General features: G+C 52.5%; 2 protein-coding genes across 6 annotated transcripts in view; one reads left to right on the top strand and one right to left on the bottom strand.

Annotated features, from left to right (window-relative positions):
• Positions 1-3,801, bottom strand: part of RNF214 (ring finger protein 214) — a 57,431-nt gene extending 53,630 nt beyond the window's left edge. Inside the window, exons 1-2 of the mRNA XM_030917386.1 lie at positions 3,706-3,801; positions 2,069-2,181 (exon numbers count right to left, since the gene is read on the bottom strand). Coding sequence (XP_030773246.1) covers positions 2,069-2,175 — 107 coding nt within the window. The 5' untranslated portion in view covers positions 2,176-2,181; positions 3,706-3,801. The remainder of the gene's footprint in view (positions 1-2,068; positions 2,182-3,705) is intronic.
• Positions 3,802-3,813: 12 nt separating this feature from the next.
• Positions 3,814-18,439, top strand: part of PCSK7 (proprotein convertase subtilisin/kexin type 7) — a 29,354-nt gene continuing 14,728 nt past the window's right edge. Inside the window, exons 1-11 of one of the 5 annotated variants that reach the window (XM_030917384.1) lie at positions 3,814-4,403; positions 5,966-6,085; positions 6,578-7,057; positions 8,099-8,233; positions 9,779-9,944; positions 11,077-11,167; positions 12,358-12,412; positions 12,897-13,035; positions 13,861-13,961; positions 17,728-17,895; positions 18,321-18,428. In XM_030917384.1, the coding sequence (XP_030773244.1) occupies positions 6,590-7,057; positions 8,099-8,233; positions 9,779-9,944; positions 11,077-11,167; positions 12,358-12,412; positions 12,897-13,035; positions 13,861-13,961; positions 17,728-17,895; positions 18,321-18,428 (1,431 nt within the window). In that variant the 5' untranslated portion in view covers positions 3,814-4,403; positions 5,966-6,085; positions 6,578-6,589. Of the gene's footprint in view, positions 4,404-5,965; positions 6,086-6,577; positions 7,058-8,098; positions 8,234-9,778; positions 9,945-11,076; positions 11,168-12,339; positions 12,413-12,896; positions 13,036-13,860; positions 13,962-17,727; positions 17,911-18,320; positions 18,429-18,439 lie in introns of all 5 variants that reach the window. The other 4 variants (XM_030917380.1, XM_030917383.1, XM_030917385.1 and 1 more) reach the window with 4 other exon arrangements.

The raw sequence follows: 18,439 nt of genomic DNA, 5'->3' as shown, positions 1-18,439 counted from the left end.
GAAACCCTGTCTCTACTACGATACAAAAAATTAGCCGGGCGTGGTGGTGGGCACCTGTAATCCCAGCTACTAGGGAGGCTTAGGGAGGAGAATCGCTTGAACTCGGGAGGCAGAGGTTGCAGTGAGCGGAAATCGCGCCACTGCACTCCAGCCTGGCGACAGAGCAAGACACTGTCTCAAAAACAAAACAAAACAAAAAGTTGAGGGAGCTAGGTGCAGTGGCTCACCCCTGTAATGCCAGCACTTTGGGAGGCCGAGGCGGGCAGATCGCTTGAGGTCAGGAGTTCGAGACCAGCCTGGTCAACATGGTGAAACCCCATCTACACTAAAAATACAAAAATTAGCTGGGCTACCAAGCAGGCGCCTATAATTCCAGCTACTTGGGAGGCTGAGACAGGAGAATCACTTGAACCCGGGAGGCAGAGGTTGCAGTGAGCCAAGATCATACCACTGCACTCCAGCCTGGGGCACAGAGCAAGAGTCTGTCTCCAAAAAAAAAAAGAGTTGAGGAAGAATACACAGCCTCTTTATGTAGACTGTGGTCCACATTCACGGATTCAACCAACCATGGACTGAAAATAATCAAAAGGATAAATGTTTGTGATGATGGATATGCTAATTATGCTGATCTGATCACTATATATTACATGTACCACAACATCAGTATGTACCCCCATGAATATGTACAATTAATTACTGTGTCCATTTATTAAAATATAAAAATAAACCACTTAAAAGTAAAATACCCAGCCTGGCCAACGTGGCAAAACCCCATCTCTACACAAATATAAACATTAGCCAGGCGTGGTGCCGGGCACCTGTAATCCCAGCTACTTGGGAGGCTGAGGCAAGGGAATCACTTGAACCCAGGAGGCAGAGGCTGCAGTGAGCTGAGATCACGCCATCGTACTCCAGCCTGGGCGACACAGCAAGACTCCATCTCAAAAAAAAAAAAAAAAAAGCCGGCGCGGTGGCTCACGCCTGTAATCCCAGCACTTTGGGAGGCCAAAGCAGGCGAATCACGAGATCAGGAGATCGAGACCATCCTGGCTAACACGGTGAAATTCCTTCTCTACTAAAAATACAAAAAATTAGCCGGGCGGGGTGGCGGGCGCCTGTAATCCCAGCTACTCGGGAGGCTGAGGCAGGAGAATGGCGTGAACCTGGGAGGCAGAGCTTACAGTGAGCCAAGACTGCACCACTGCACTCCAGCCTGGGCCAACAGAGTGAGACTCCGTCTCAAAAAAACAAAAGTGAAATAGATTTAAACCATTAAAAAAATTTTCAGAAAAAAATTGGATGGTTGCATCTGTACTGAACATACACAAACTTTTTTCCTTGTCATTATTCCTTAAACAACACAACTATTTACATAACATTTACATTGTATCAGTTGTTGTAAATAACCTAGAGATTAAAGTATATGAGACGACATGCATAGGTTATACGCAAATACTACACCATTTTATTTATTTATTATCTTTTTAATTGCTTTAAGCGGGGTGTGCATATGCCTGTCACCGATAAAATACTACACCATTTTATGTAAGGGACTTGAGCATCTATAGATTTTGGTATCCTCAGTAGGGGTCCTGGAACCAATCTCCAACATATACTGTAGGATAACTACATAGTTAATTTAGTTCAACATTGTACATAACAATGTATTACATTAGCTACTATGAGATGCAAGTTTGGGTAATTGTGTGTCTGTGGGTATATATATTTAGAATCCATGTACACATACCAGTGTAACACTTCTCATATATAACATATAAACATGTGGTTAAACGAACATACAGTCCACGTAGGAAAGGGCTGGAAAATATTTGCATTTTTTAATGAGTTTGAACCCATGTATTCTATTTAGTCTCCAAACATTTAGCATGCCTGCTGAGTATCAGATGCTGTGTTGGATACCAGAAATACAAAGATAGATCAGACAGTCCTCTACCTTTAAAAACCTAGTGCAGTGCCATCAGAGCCAAAAAGAAAGACTGGCTACACAAGACCATCTCAAAAACCCTTTACCCAAATGAATCTCCCCAGTCAGGAGTCCACACATTACCTTAGACCATCTGGGAGACCTTCGTCTGATTTGGAAGCACATAAACTAGAAGATTCCGGAGGACTGGGGGCATTGGCCACAACACCAGCAACCTCAGACGCTGCCATTATGCTCTGTACATTCAGAAACAAATTACAGGCTACAAGTTTCCAAAGTTTAAAACAAATGTATCTCTCCCCCCTCAGAATGTCCACACAACAGAGCTGTTGCAGTAAAGAAATACAAAAACCTGGGCTCCGGGAGAAAATACTTAAGAGTAAAAGAGACATTGTACGCAAAGTCCTAGCGGGCAACAATCCTCAGGAGTCACTGTATTTACATAAATATCTAGGAGTCTGTGCAAAGATCTTATTTTCACTTTTGGCAGAAATGTAGTCTTTTCAAACAATAGATCTTAGTCAGCCAGGATCTTCCAAGTGGTCCCAAGCCTACCTTGTCTACTATCATTTATAATAAAAGATGTACTTTTCGGACTAGTATCAATCAGATCTCATGTTTTTAAATCACTTTACGGCTGTTACATTCAAAGCATTCTCCATTAATTTAAGTGAAGTTTTTGGAGGCGCTTGCCTGTAAGTGAACAAGTAATGCAATACTGGGCAATCCAGGGTGCATCTTTTACTGTCAGTGTGCTCCCCACAGATGGGAAAGGCCTGACACTCACTAACTGAGGAAAGTACAGACTCTTCAGAGTGACTAGTGGTGCAAAAAAGAATCCTGGGTTCTCTAGCTTGAAAATGACAAGGTGAAAAACATGGTAACATAACTAAGGGAACTGGGACGGATGCCTTTTTTAAAAATCAAAAGGTCATCTTCAATGCTGCAGAGCAAACTTATGACCTTATGAGGAGAAAAGAAAATCAAAATACTTGGGAGGTGGGGGTGAACGTAGGGTTAGTTTGCATTCTTGCTTTTATTTTAACAGCATCACAGGTATTGCCCCCAGGAACACTGAAGAGCGCACGGGGTAGACAGGCAGATGGGGTTGTGTCAACACCTCAGTCACAGCCCACAGACCCTGTGCCTCAGTTTCCCTCATTATACAAAGCTCCTGGGAGAAAATGGGCCCCAAATCGCCACTGCTGCTCCCTCAGGTGCAAACATCCCGCCTGCAAGGAGCCCAGGGCTGTGGGGTCCTCTGCGCCCGGTGAACGAAACCCCAGGATAAGGGTCATGCATGCAACTCCGTGGCTAGAGAGCCCGTGGCGCGGGTAGGAACAGCTGGCTGGAGGGTCGAGTGTACCAAAAAGAACTCCGCAACCCGGGGCGACCACCAGCGAGGCGGAGGCGCCGGAGCCACGGGTCCTCGGGCGAGAACAGGGGACAGACGGGAAGAGGACAATGGGGGGAAACGGCGCTGGGTGGCCTTGGCCACCCTCCATAGGGGGCTGCTAGGCTGGCCGCTGGCTCGGACCAGCCCCCCTCCACCCCTTTCCCTTGGCCCCCCCTACCCCACTGCCAGCCCCCCCGTTCTACTTCTAGGCCGGGACCCCCGCCTCGGTTCTCACAGCACCCTCCACGCCCCCCACCCGGCCCCCCTCCCCGGCCCTCGCCCCGCAACCCCCACCCACGCTCGCCCCGCACACACCTCCCGCGCCGCGCCCCCGGGAAGAAAGTGGGGGAGGGACGGGACGCACCTGAGCGGGCGGAGCGGGGGGAGGGGGCGGCCGAGCCACGGGGGGAGGGGTCGAGCGCCGGCCCGCGCGCGGCACCTCCCACTTCCGGCGGCACGAGCGGAGGGGGCGAGGCTCCGGCCGCGAGAGGAGAGGCCGCGGTGGCGCCGCGCCGCCCCCGACGGCGCCCTCTGGCGGCGAGAGCTGGCGCCGCCGGGGCACGGGGATGCTGCGGGAGACCCCTGAGATACAGGTGGACTCTCCCGGGGCGTAGGGAAGAAGGGAGAGCCGACTGCGAGAAGGAAGGCGAGCTGGCGGGGCAGGATACCCTCTGGAAAGATTACAGGGACAGTCGGGGCCATGACGGTCAGAGGGAGAAGAGCAACTAGGGGATTTTAAAGGTCGGAACAGAGATGCCCTTTACAGAGGACGCCATGAAGGAGAACCTTCTGAAGAGGGACTATGTGGAAGATGCCCCGAGGACTCGGGGAGGCGGAGCCCGCGGGTTCAGACCCCAGCGCCCGCACGGCCCCTGCCTGCGGAGGCCGCCCGCTGGAGCCGGACCCCGGGCGCGGTTGCTGGGGCCCGTAGGGTCGCTGGGCCGCAGGCGCCGCGCTGATTGGCTGCGCCGCGGGCGGAAGTGATGCTGCTGTCACTGCTCCTCCGGCTCCCGGGAAGCCGCGAGTTTCCGCAGGGAGGCGGCGGCAGCTGCGGCCGGGCCGGTGAGTTGGGAACTAGGTGTGGGGCTGGACCTGGGAAGTCAGGGGGGCCCAGAAGTGGGGGGAACCGGCGTCTGAGGATGAGGGAGCTGCACAGAGGGTGCCTGAAGTCCTGACGTGGGGGACCCCAGGGAGATGGGGCCCCAGGGTCCAGGATTCCAGGATAATGTGGGTGCTAATGAGGAGAGGGGCACATTGCACGGAGCGATCGAGGCCGATGGAGGGGGAATCGGGAAACTGATCCTGTACCCAAGCTGGCTTCTAGGAGCCGGGTGTAGAACAGCGAGGACAGTCACTTGGGAGCAGGATCTTGGACTCCGGGCTGCCCATTCTCTTCTTCCTTGTCAACTAAGAGCTGTAAAGAGAGGCCTAGCCGTTGGGAAAGGTTGAGACCTGCTTTCAGAAGGCATTTAAGGTTCCTTTCCCAGATGCCTGGGGGATAAAAATGCTGCTCTGCCACTGGGAGACAGAAGGAGCTCATGCTTCTCATTCTTCCGGACATCTGTGGTGGGATCCTCTGAGTCTGAAGGAGCCTGCCTAGAGGGGCCACTGTCTGGCTAACAAGGGTTTTGTTTGTTTGTTTGTTTGTTTACTTAGTAGAGTTTGCAGACTAGGGAAGACACCTAAGTATCTTGGGAGAATTGAGGCTCCCAGGGGCAGGGAGGGATTGAGAGGTAATATACCTGGAAACCTAAGAGAAAAAGAGAGGAAGAAATGTAGTATGAAGATTTTAGAGGGAAAGGAGAGGTGGCATAAGTTCTCCTTTCCCTTTCCAGGAAGTCTTTCAGTAAAATTCCCATGTTTCTGGAATGCTTTGAGGTAGAGCCGCTTGGGTGTGTGTCTGAGTACTAAGCCCTGCCCCAGGGTGGACTCAGTGGAGAGCAAAGGCTTTTGAAGAAGCCTAGCCACCATAGGTACACACACGTCTTGTCACCCCATTTGTCTGTCCCCCAGTTCTTACTTGGCTCTTTTTTTCTTTGAGGGCTCCTAAGACCAATTCCCTGGTTCTGTCAAACCCAGGCAATCGGAGTCCCAGTCTAGAGCCTGAGTCCTCTCCTCGAAGCCAGCCTCCTGAGCTCAGCACGGGGGTAGCTGCTGAGTGAGGTTCCCTCGTCATTCCTTCTCTCCTGGTTGCCTGCTTGTCCTTGGTGCCTGTTCTGTTTTGTTTGCACTCTGGCTTTCCCCCCTGTTTCGCCCCGGCCTCCTCCCTCCTTTCACTTTCCCTGGTATCCTTCTGAGATACACAAATCAGGAAGTTCACTACCACCTGGACTTCTAGGACGTTATTACCTACTCTTTCGGGAGGCACTTTGGTAACAGTTTTTTGCTAGGCCTCTAGGGAAAAAAGTGGAAAGACGGTGGCATGATAGCACAGGAAGTGGGGTTTCTGGGTGTTATACTGATTTGGCCTCACGGTACCAGTTCTGCGGCAGTCTATGACCAGTTTTAGATCTTTGGAAATGACAACCAAGTTTCTCTGGTCCCTGGTCCTGGAGTTGATCTAACTTCTGCTGGTCGCACTGGGATTGGGGGGACGCTGTTTCTTCTGTTCTTGGGCCCCACAGGTCTGTAGCCTTTGCTGAGTCAACACTACTCATGGTGAAGGTGATGCCTTTTCTCCATTTGCACAACATGAGTGTGGCGTGGTCAGCCAGACCAGGAGCTCAACCTCATGTAGAGTCCAGGTGGGCACCGGGCCCTGTTATGGGGAATTAGCCTTGAGGACAACTGGACTGAGGAGGCAGCTAGGGAAAGATTTATGTCCCCTCTAAATGTAGAGGTGAAGAGGTTGTCTGTTCTAAAGAACAGTCACGATGCAGCCAGTAGTTTGTGGGAGCAGTGTGTGCTTTGAGCCCCGTGGGTGGCAACAGGGGACGGGTGCAGTGCCTGCGGGCAACCGGACCTCCTGCTGGATTCGCTGGTGTCGTGAGGATTGGCTGTCTTGCCGTGGGAGGCCATCTGCTGGTGTTAGTGCTGGCCCACACCCCACCTGGGGGCTTATCCCTGCTGGTCAGGGATAAATGTGAACAAAAAGAGAGGATCAAATATTTCATAATTTAAAAGGCATGGCTTGGGGACTTCCAGGGGGAACGCATGGATGGCTGAACATCTCCCGCTCAGATTCCTGCAGTTACCAACTCTTTGATCTCTTCCACATCCTTTTTCTCTGTCTGCAGTCCACTGCTCTGATGCCGAAGGGGAGGCAGAAAGTGCCATACTTGGATGCCCCCCTGGGCCTGCCCACCTGCCTCTGGCTGGAATTAGCTGGGCTCTTCTTACTGGTTCCCTGGGTCATGGGCCTAGCAGGGACAGGTGGGCCTGATGGCCAGGGCCCAGGGGGGCCGAGCTGGGCTGTGCACCTGGAAAGCCTGAAAGGTGACGAGGAGAAAGAGACTCTGGAGCAGCAGGCGGATGCCTTGGCCCAGGCAGCAGGGCTGGTGAATGCTGGACGCATCGGAGAGCTTCAGGGGCACTATCTCTTTGTCCAGCCTGCTGGGCACAGGCCGGCCCTGGAGGTGGAGGCCATCCGGCAGCAGGTGGAGGCTGTGTTGGCTGGGCATGAAGCTGTGCGCTGGCACTCAGAGCAGAGGCTGCTAAGGCGGGCCAAACGCAGCGTCCACTTCAATGACCCCAAGTACCCACAGCAGTGGCACCTGGTGAGTCCAGTCCTGCAGTGTGCGGTTTCAGGTGGGTAGGTTCCAGTCCAGTTCTTTAGTGGGCTTTTGACTATATCGCTCGTCAGTTGCCGCCATCCTTCACCTGAGGGACCATTTGCTGGTTCTGTAGTGTTTCCCTCATCTCTCCCTCCCTTCTACTGTCTTCTAGAAGCCGGTGTTCCGCAGTGCTCAGGGCACAGATGGTGCAGCCAGGCTGCCTGGGCTCATGGTCCAGCTGCACCACTTACTAGCATGTACATTTGGGCAAGCTGCTTAAACTCTGTGCCTCAGCTTCCCCATCTGTAAAGTGGAGACTGTAATAGTGCCCACCTCATAGAGTCACAGTTAGGGTAAGTGAATGCATACATGTGTAGCACTTGGAACAGTGCCTGACACGTAGTAAACGCTATGACGTAAGTGATACGATACTACCATTGTCATAAGAAGTGTGAAGTGTCATAAGAAGCCATCTGGCCGGGCACGGTGGCTCACGCCTGTAATCCCAGCACTTTGGGAGGCCGAGGCGGGTGGATCACGAGGTCAGGAGATCAAGACCATCCTGGCTAACACAGTGAAATGCCATCTCTACTAAAAATACAAAAAAATTAGCCGGGTGTGGTGTCGGGTGCCTGTAGTCCCAGCTACTCGGGAGGCTGAGGTGGGCAAATGGTGTGAATCCGGGAGGTGGAGCTTGCAATGAGCTGAGATCGCGCCACGGCACTCCAGCCTAGGTGAGAGAGCGAGACTCCATCTCAAAAAAAAAAAAAAAAAAAAAAAGAAGCATGTCATCCAACCCTTCACCCTAGCCACCATTTTACCCCGAATCCCCCATGACTGATGGCAAACTTTCCTGGAATCCAAGGCTGTGGCAGAGCTCTCACCTGCCCCTTCTTGGCTCTGTTCCCACCTGACCTGTTGGCCTGCAATCTCTGTCTGGCTCTTTGGTGGAGGCCAAGGGTGAAAAGGGGTTGCTAGCTATAACTTCATCTCCCTCTGGGCTGGGCTGTGTGTCACTGGATTCCCACCCTGTCTGTCTTACAGAATAACCGACGGAGCCCGGGCAGGGACATCAACGTGACGGGTGTGTGGGAGCGCAATGTGACTGGGCGAGGGGTAACAGTGGTGGTAGTGGATGATGGAGTGGAACACACCATCCAGGACATTGCACCCAACTATGTGAGTGGCCCTGGAATGATGCCCCTCACCCACCACGTCTTACCTCCTTCTTGGTGTTGCCTCAGTCTTGGCCCTTTCTCTAGAGGTCTTTGGGCCAAATAAAGGAGCCTGGGAGGTGAGATGGGGTTCATCCTCTCCTTTTCCCAAGCCAGCATTCTAGACTGGCAGTCAAGGCACAGCAGGTGGCTCTAACTCTAAGGGAGAGCAATCCTGCTTCCAGTTCTAGTCCTTTTCTGAGGAGTGGCCCCTGCAGGCAACTTCCCTCTTGTTGAAAATCCGAGTGCCGCCGGGCGCGGTGGCTCAAGCCTGTAATCCCAGCACTTTGGGAGGCCGAGACGGGCGGATCACGAGGTCAGGAGATCGAGACCATCCTGGCTAACACGGTGAAACCCCGTCTCTACTAAAAACTACAAAAAACTAGCCGGGCGACGTGGCGGCGCCTGTAGTCCCAGCTACCCGGGAGGCTGAGACAGGAGAATGGCGTGAACCCGGGAGGCGGAGCTTGCAGTGAGCTGAGATCCGGCCACAGCACTCCAGCCTGGGTGACAGAGCGAGACTCCGTCTCAAAAAAAAAAAAAAAAAAAAAGAAAGAAAATCCGAGTGCCTTCCTCTCTCTAAAGCGTGGCCTCTAGGGAGCCCAACCTGCCTTTTATTCCAGGTTTCCCAAGCCGTGGAGCTGTAGGCACCTTCGCATAATGGCAAGAGAAGTTTGCTGGGAGCTGTGGCACTTCTCAGTTTTGCCCCAGTGTCCTTTGCTCATATCTTTTAGCCAGTGTGGTTTGCTGATAGAAATGGGCTTATTGGAGGCCGGGCGCGGTGGCTCAAGCCTGTAATCCCAGCACTTTGGGAGGCCGAGACGGGCGGATCACGAGGTCAGGAGATCGAGACCATCCTGGCTAACACGGTGAAACCCCGTCTCTACTAAAAAAATACAAAAACTAGCGGGGCGAGGTGGCGGGCGCCTGTAGTCCCAGCTACTCCGGAGGCTGAGGCAGGAGAATGGCGTAAACCCGGGAGGCGGAGCTTGCAGTGAGCTGAGATCCGGCCACTGCACTCCAGTCCGGGCGACAGAGCGAGACTCCGCCTCAAAAAAAAAAAAAAAAAAAAAAGAAATGGGCTTATTGGGTCTGGGCACGGTGGCTCACGCCTGTAATCCCAGCACTTTGGGAAGCCAAGGTGGGTGGATCACAAGGTCAGGAGTTTGAGACCTGCCTGGCCACGATGGTGAAACCCCATCTCTACTGAAAATACAAAAATTAGCCAAGTGTATTGGTGCTTGCCTGTAGTCTCAGCTACTCGAGAGGCTGAGGTGGAAGAATTGCTTGAACCCGGGAGGAGGCAGAGGTTGCAGTGAGCTGAGATTGTGCCACTACACTCCAGCCTGGGTAACAGAGTGAGACTCCATCTCAAAAACAAAAACAAAGAAATGAGCTTATTGCCCTAGCTTCGAGTCCCAAACTCCCATTTCCTTTCTCTCCCTGAATCCCAGGACCTGACCCCCCTCTAACCAGTGAATGACCACATGTCACCTCCAAAATATTTCAGAGCCCTGAGGGTAGCTATGACCTCAACTCTAATGACCCTGACCCCATGCCCCACCCGGACGTGGAGAATGGCAACCACCATGGCACGCGATGTGCAGGAGAGATCGCAGCTGTGCCCAACAACAGCTTCTGTGCCGTGGGCGTGGCCTATGGGAGCCGCATCGCAGGTAACTTGTGCCTCCAGCCTAGCCTTGGTAGGCTGCTCCTGTGACCACAGTCTTCATTTCCTGCACCACTCCCTACTCTGAAACGTCTTTATCCCATAGCCCAGCTGGCACACATAGCATAGAGCAAGGGTGGGTTTGTAATAGGTGTCTGTGGGACATATCTGCTCGTTTATTTTTCAGTGCAGTGGTGTTTTTCTATTTGTAGTTCCATAAATTACAAAGTGCCTTCTTGTTGGTTCTACCTCTGTGATCCGATACGTCTATGGGGGCAGCCCTTGCGTTTCCCAGCTCTCCAGCTCCCAGTCACACTGATGGTCATGGGCTGCTCTCTATCCTTTTGGGAGAGCTGAGCAGCCCTATTCTTCCCTGGAGGTGGTTCTGTGGTTCTTTCACACTCAACCTCTGTCCATCAAGGCAGAAGGTGAAGGGAATGAATGGGGAAACCCTCACCATAACTCCTTATTAGGAGTGCTTGGGAACCTACAGACGGAATAGACTAACTGTATTCCTCTTGTACTCCAGCAGAGGGCAGTAGCTCTCCATAAATGAGACTACGGGGGAGCCAGAAACCCTGTCCAAGTCCCTTCTCTGAAAGTGCCACAGCACTGCACCCTGGGTGACACAGCCAGACTTTGTCTCTTTCTCTCTCTATATATTTTTAGTAGGGGGACAAGTAATACATCTACAAGGTGTAAAAATGCAAAATGGGCTGGGCGCGGTGGCCACGGGGATCATACCTGTAATTCCAGCACTTTAGGGGAGGCCAAGGCAGGCAGATCACCTGAGGTCAGGAGTTCGAGACCAGCCTGACCAATATGGTGAAACCCCATCTCTGCTAAAAATACAAAAAGTAGCTGGGCATGGTGGCATGCGCCTGTAGTCCCAGCTACTTGGGAGACTGAAGCAGGAGAATCGCTTGAACCCGGGCGGTGGCGGCTGCAGTGAGCCGAGATCATGCCACTGCACTCCAGTCTGGGTGACAGAGTGAAACTTTGTCTCAAAAAAAAAAAAAAAAAAATGTACAAACAGCATGTAGGGAAAAATAAATCTCCCACATATGGCTCCCCACCTCCCAGTTCCCCAGCTAGGAGACCAGCATTAGTAAGGAGCTGCTGTGGCCTTCATTGCCTAGGTATCCGGGTACTGGATGGACCTCTCACAGACAGCATGGAGGCAGTGGCGTTCAACAAGCACTATCAGATCAATGACATCTACAGCTGCAGGTGAGGCAGAGCTGCAGATGAGAGGGCAAGAGTCTGGAGCACCTGGGACAAATCTGCCAACGAAAGCCCAACCAAGTGGGCTGACTCAGGCCAGAGCAAGGGTCTCCTCATTGGGTTCAGCTAATACGTCCATTGCCTTCATTTCTCTAGATTCCCAGCCACTGGGCTCTCAACCTTAAGCCCCTGCCACCCCCGTAATCAGGTTGCCACACGAGAAACCCTGGCCTGTGCACATTTATTTGTTTTCTAAACTCCTAAGGCCTCGGCAAGAAAGCGGGCTTTCCTCTCCAACCACAGGCCAGCTGAATGCCCAACACCAATCCCCCACCCCACGTCAATGCACTGCACCTTCAGGGCATGGCTGTGCCGGACTGGACAAGAAGGAAATGGGGTTGGGGCCCCCATAGCATTGATGGCACCTGTTCCTCCCCCAGCATACCTCCCTTAAATCCATGACATCATCCACAGGGTACACTTCCTGATAGAGACAGAATAGAGAACTCCTCAGCCTGATAACCAGGAGCTTCCACAGAAGTTCATGGGTGCTCTGCCTTTTACCCTACGAGTTGGGCCAGGCGCGGTGGCTCACGCCTGTAATCCCAGCACTTTGGGAGGCTGAAGCGGGTGGATTGCTTGAGATCAGGAGTTCAAGACCAGCCTGACCAACACGGTGAAACCCCGTCTCTACTAAAAATACAAAAATTAGCCAGGCATGGTGGTAGGCACCTGTAATCCCAGCTATTCCAGAGGCTGAGGCAGGAGAATCGCTTGAACCTGGGAGGCAGAGGTGGCAGTGAGTCAAAATAGTGCCATTGCACTTCAGCCTGGGCGACAGAGCAAGACTCCGTCTCAGGAAAAAAAAAAAAAAAAAAATCTACATGTCTCTGATCCCTAGATCAGGACATGAGTGACCTCTGTCCCTCTCTGCCACTATGGCTATGGGGACATTGACAAGGAAAAGAAGAGCCTTAGCACACTTCTGTTTTCTACGTTGGAGAGGGGATGGACCTTTGAACCCTGTGCCTTTTAATCACAGAAGCCTTTAAGTGGAACCCTTGGGAGGAGTTAAGGTCAAAGGGTAAAAGGAGGAGCCGCAGGTCAAAGGGTAGCCAGCTGAGACTGGGAGGCGCTGGGTTGGGTAGCCATAGCCTGGCTCTGGCTGTCCCCTCTAGGTATTTATTTCTCAACAGCTGGGGACCAGATGATGATGGGAAGACAGTGGATGGCCCCCATCAGCTTGGAAAGGTAACTGGCGTGCACAGAGACTAAGAGACAGGATGCACTCTTCATTCAGTCCCAGAAGAACTGCTGCAAGCTGACCCATCTTCCCACTCCATCTCCATGCGCAGTCTCCTTTCAGGAAGAGAACACCTAATGCCGGGGCAGGAAGCCTGGGGGACTTTTGTTCCTAGAGAGGGAAAGGGAACAGTACTTTGAGATTGTCTCCCTTTCATCTTGTCCTCAGCTCCCATGCCTGGCCCCACCCTGTCCTCTGATAAGTGGAGGGCGTCCACCAGTCATCATTCAACTCACAGCTGCCCCACATCCTGGGCCAACTCATAGCTCCCTCCTCACATGCAGGGTCCATCTTCCAGTCTTTTCCCCATCCCAGTGCCCTTTGAACTTTTTTCCTTTTGTTTCTAGAAGGGACGGAGAGGGTGACTGATGTATTAGGTGGAGGTCTTTCTGTGGGTTCCTCAACTGACACCCTGATGTTTTGGCTCCTCAGGCTGCCTTACAACATGGAGTGATTGCTGGTCGCCAGGGCTTTGGGAGTATCTTTGTGGTAGCCAGTGGCAACGGAGGCCAACACAACGACAACTGCAACTACGATGGCTACGCCAACTCCATCTACACGGTCACCATAGGTAGCCTCCCAGTGTTTCTGTGCTCCTGTGTGTGTGTCACCGGATGCTTAGGGCATCACACGTCTTGTCCCAGCTTCTGTGTGTGTCTCAGGGTTAGGGTGAGGGTGAGGGTGAGGGTTAGGTTAGGTTATTGTGTGAGCACAGTAATCTCTTTGGGCTCAGATAGGACTAGCCTTGCTTGCAGAGGACCTTGGGACTTCCTTAGATGTCAACATACCCTGGGAACACCTTCAAGCCATCATCTGGAGATCACCGAGCTGCCTCCACCCCACCACAGCTGGTTAGGCCTCTGCTCTGGCCTGTCTTTCTGTGGGCCACCTTCCGCCTGCTGGAAGCCTCCCCTGACTGCCCACAGGCCTAAATTAAGTGCCCTTTGCCTGTGCTCCCAGTTAGCATTTGCCACCCCAACTGCGTTTATTTCCTTACCTGACTTCTACCTGACTCTAGGCTCCTTGAGACCAGGACTACGGCCTTTTCCATATGGCCCTGATGCCTGGCACAGGGTGTGACCCACAGTAGATGGGTAATGAATGTTGAAAACAGTGAGCATGTGAATGAGTAAGTGGGTATAAAGGTAGAAGGCTGCCAGTTGTACCCCAGAGCCTGTTGAAAGAATGGTATTGCGGCACAGAATGCCCTCTGCCACTTGAGACTGCCTGTTTAGAAGAGGATCAGGACCACTCTGAGGGATGTGGGCCGCTCAGATCATGTTTCAAACTCAGGACAGCCCTCCAGGATGATAACTCCAAGATAACTGACATTAGCAAGCCCCTGCCACAGGATCCCCTCTTCATCTCAGCTCTCATTTCCCTCCTCTGTCCCCAGGAGCTGTGGATGAGGAGGGACACATGCCTTTCTATGCAGAAGAATGTGCCTCCATGCTGGCAGTCACCTTCAGTGGTGGGGACAAGATGCTTCGGAGCATTGTGAGTGCCTCCCGGGCCCTCCACGGCCTGCCCCTTTCCCACAAGACTTCACGTCTCGGGCATCACAGCGCTTCTTACTGTTCCCTGCTTCCCTGCCCCAACACTCAGGCTCCTCTTCCCCCGCAGAGCTGGATCTCTTAAGGCATGCCACCCTTGGAGGAGCAGACCCGGGGACTCTGAATACATCTTGGGAATGCTTTTATCTTAGAAATTTGGGGCCGGGCGCGGTGGCTCAAGCCTGTAATCCCAGCACTTTGGGAGGCCGAGACGGGCGGATCACGAGGTCAGGAGATCGAGACCATCCTGGCTAACACGGTGAAACCCCGTCTCTACTAAAAATACAAAAACTAGCCGGGCGAGGTGGCGGGCGCCTGTAGTCCCAGCTACTCGGGAGGCTGAGGCAGGAGAATGGCGTAAACCCGGGAGGCGGAGCTTGCAGTGAGCTGAGATCCGGCCACTGCACTCCAGCCCGGGCGACAGAGCGAGACTCCGCCTCAAAAAAAAAAAAAAAAAAAAAAAAGAAATTTGGATTTAGGACAAATATACACCCTGTTATAGAAACTAAGTGTCACATGGGACCAAACACGGTGGCTCACGCCTGTAGTCCCAGCACTTTGGGAGGCTGAGGCGGGTGGATCACTTGAGGTCAGGAGTTCAAGACCAGCTAGCCAACATGGCGAAACCCTGTCTCTACTAAAAATACAAAAATTAGCCAGGTGTGGTGGTGTGTGCCTGTAGTCCCAGCTACTCGGGAGGCTGAGGCAGGAGAACCACTTGAACCAAGGAGGCGGCTACAGTGAGCCAAGATCGCACCACTGCATTCCAGCCTGGCTGACAGAACAAGACTCCTTCTCAAAAGGAAAAAAGAAACTGTCACATGGATTAAACAACTTTTTCACACTCAAGGAAATGCACAAACAACCTCTTTGCAATGTCTTCCTTTGGTAAAATTTGGGCTTTTGCTAATTTCTGTGGACTTAAAAAAAACTCATCATTCCATTGCCCTTCAGCCCTTAGGTAAATCCTGAGTTCTGGTCATGTGCGTCTTCAGGAGTAATGCTAGTCTGGTGGTGGTTTTTATGGGATGGGTGGGAAGAGGAGTTGGGGAATGTCTCATGTCAACACCAGAGAGAGCTCTTTCTCTGGAGCTATAATTGGAGCCATAGCAAATGAGACTGGAGCAGGGTCATGGAACTTCTCTAACCTGTGGAACCCATTTAAAGAATTTGAAGATGATCACCTACACCCAACTGGGCTTAGCGTCATCCCAGCAGGTTTAAGCCAGGCCTCTAGACCATTATCCTAGAGCTCCTTGCCTGTCCCTGTTGCCCACAACCATGTAATGTGGGCATAGGAGGCTCTAGGCAGGAGCTGGGCTGGAGCCAGGTGGTGTCAAATTTCTCCAGTGGCTGAGTGGGGAGGTCTCTCTGGGGCCATTGGGAACTAGGCTGCTTTGTCTTCCTGCTGGGTCCAATTTATTTTCCAAAACTAAAATTTTGTTATGCCAATAAATGACTTCTTGTCAACACAATGTTCCAAGGCTCTGTGCCAGTTGACCCCTACTACCGCCTCCCACCAGCCCCAGGGAGAAGAGAAAAGGGAGTGGACTAGAGAGGGAAGAGAGGTTGGGCTGTGTGCACAGAGGGCACCCACTGCAGGCCAGGCGGGGTTAGGAGGAAGAACAGGAACATGCCACACTCCACCCTCTAGCAGAACTCTAGGGAAGCCAGCTCACCCTGCTCAGGCCAGGGACCTAAGAAGGTTCTACAACATAATGTCACTCTTGCTCCGCCGTACCTGGCCTTTCTCATCTTAACTCACCTCAGCTTCTCACCCTCACCACCCTCTTCCATCTGAACTGTAATTTGCCCAGAAATGAAAAGACAGTGTGTTTAGCAGAGTTCCCACCTTTGGAATGTCCTTGCCATGGAAACTCCTTGTTGCCAGTTTCTAGTCAATGACCAGGGCAGCTGGGTGGAGCTGTCTTTCTGAGGGCAGAGGCTGGGGGCATATGCTTCCCACCATTTGGCTCCCTGGGGAAGTGAAGCTTCTCTGGACTTTGCAATGCCTGCCTGTGGCTCCTGCCACCACAGGCAAGTTCGTGGGCTTCACAGCCGCACTTCAGACTATCACTGCAAGGCTGTTTCCTTAACAGGGAAAAAAATCAACCCGCTCCCTTGCATAAACCAGGCTCCCACTCTCATTGAGACTGCCACTTGGAGAGTGCTTTTCCCTTTTTTTCTGGGAGTGCGCCATGGCTGGGTGAAAATTACATCTCTTGGCAGCTGCTGTAACAGCTGGGAGGGAAGCAGTGAGTACAGTGGAGAAAGGGCAGCTCTTGGCAGAAGTCGCCACCCTGGTATCTGACCCAGAAGAGAAGTTTAGAAGAAAGAAATTCTCTGGTGTTAGCACTGACACCATGGGCCAAAGATCCAAGTGCCATGGAGTGGAGCAGATTTAGGCAGTGCCCGCCTCAGCGAAACCGTCTGAAGCTCCAAGGTTGATGACAGGCCAAAAAGAGCTTGATGCCAGGCAGACACTGCCTCCCCTTGCCCCATTCTCACTCCCCACCTCAGAACCACACGGAGAGAAGGGGTTTCATGGCGTCTGGCCCAGAGCAGTGAGGCAGCTTGTCCTGTTGAGAGCTGTAGAGCCGGGCAGGCGGGCCTGATAGACGCCGAGTCCATGCAGGGCTCCAGGGTGGGCAAGGACACAGTCCTCTCTTGCTGGAACATACTCCCCGTGTTCACGCCGACATCATTCCAGCCCCTGTCATGGAGATGCCAAACTGGATTTCCTCGAATAGTGCCGTCAGTGTTGTCCCAGCTCCAGCTGAGCCCGGTAGCTCCCCTGGCCACTTCCTCTGTCTAACTTGGTTGTGGGGATGAAGGGTTTGGAGTTGGGAGATGGGATAGAGAATTTAGGAATGGGAGCAAGAATATTAGAAGCAAAAATCGGGAGGTCCCCCCATGGTGGCTCATGCCTATAATCCCAACACTTTGGGAGGCCAAGGCAGGAAGATTGCTTGAGGCCAAGAGTTTGAGACCAGCCTGGGCAACATAGGGAGATGCTGTTTCTACAGAAAATAAAAATATGAGTGGGTTGCAGTGCTACACGCCTGTAGTCCCAGCTACATGTGAAGCTGAAGCAGGAGGATCGCTGGAACCCAGGAGTTCAAGGCTGCGGTGAACTATGATCTTACCACTGCACTCCAGCCTAGGCGACAAAGGGAGACCGTGTCTCAAGGAAAAAAAAAAAAAAAAAGAAAAGAGTTGGGAAACCCTTATCTGCACTGAATGGGAGCCCCTTCCTATCTCTACCTCCTTTTCCCAACAACCACACCCTCAAAAGTAACTTTTATTATCTTTGTCTCTGTTCTCCAGACATTCTGTTAGGAGGCCAGGACCTGCCCTACTACTGGGTCCCTCTCTAGTCAAAGATCCAGCTGTAGCAAGGGAAGGGTCCACCTGAGAGACCTGTTCTGAGGACCAGCCCTGTACCTTCCCCCCCCCATAACAACTTTGAACTCAGTCTCGAGCTTATTTTTTAAAAATTATTATTTTTTTATTTTTTAGAGATGGGTTCTCACTCAGTCACCTAGGCTGGAGTGCAGTGGCACAGTCAGAGCTCACTATAACCTTGAACTCCTGTGCTCAAGCAATCCTCCTGCCTGGACCTCCCAAGTAACTGTCTCTCTAGGTGCACACCACTGTCCCCAGCTTAAACTCAGTCTCTAACCCACTTCCCTTTTCCATCCCACTTCCAGGTGACCACTGACTGGGACCTTCAGAAGGGCACTGGCTGCACCGAGGGCCACACAGGGACCTCAGCTGCAGCGCCTCTGGCAGCTGGCATGATAGCCTTAATGCTGCAGGTGCGGCCCTGCCTCACGTGGCGTGACGTCCAGCACATCATTGTCTTTACCGCCACCCGGGTGAGATACCACCAGGTAGACAAGTGGCCTGGTCCAGGCTGCTCCAGAGTTTGGGTGTCAGGTGGCTTTAGATTCTCAATGTCCCAAGTGTTAGATACTAAGTCTCTTTCAGAGTCCCTTTCAGAGTGGCATATGTAAAGAACAGGTGTGGGGACCCCACAAAGACCACAGGCCTAAACTCCTTTTATCTGCAAAGGAGAGCTCTGGCTATGCCTCCTGGCTCCTCTCTAGAAGCAAGCCACTGGGGTGGTGACATCATGGGCTTTGACCTTTTGTCCCAGCTTACCTTGGGGAATCCATTCCCAGTAGCCACAGTGGGAGAGCATGGACTGGATCAGCCGGCAGAGCAAGCAGGGAAACCAGAGTTAGACTGTTGAGACTACACTGGCAATGCAAGAGACTAACCAGGACCTCTGTCCTTTCAGTACGAGGATCGCCGTGCGGAGTGGGTCACCAACGAGGCAGGCTTCAGCCATAGCCACCAGCACGGTTTCGGCCTGCTCAATGCTTGGAGGCTCGTGAATGCAGCCAAGGTGAACAGGTG

This window comes from Rhinopithecus roxellana, chromosome 15 (assembly GCF_007565055.1).
Source record: "Rhinopithecus roxellana isolate Shanxi Qingling chromosome 15, ASM756505v1, whole genome shotgun sequence".
Classification (NCBI taxonomy): domain Eukaryota; kingdom Metazoa; phylum Chordata; class Mammalia; order Primates; family Cercopithecidae; genus Rhinopithecus; species Rhinopithecus roxellana.
This window is presented reverse-complemented; position numbering and strand designations above follow the sequence as displayed.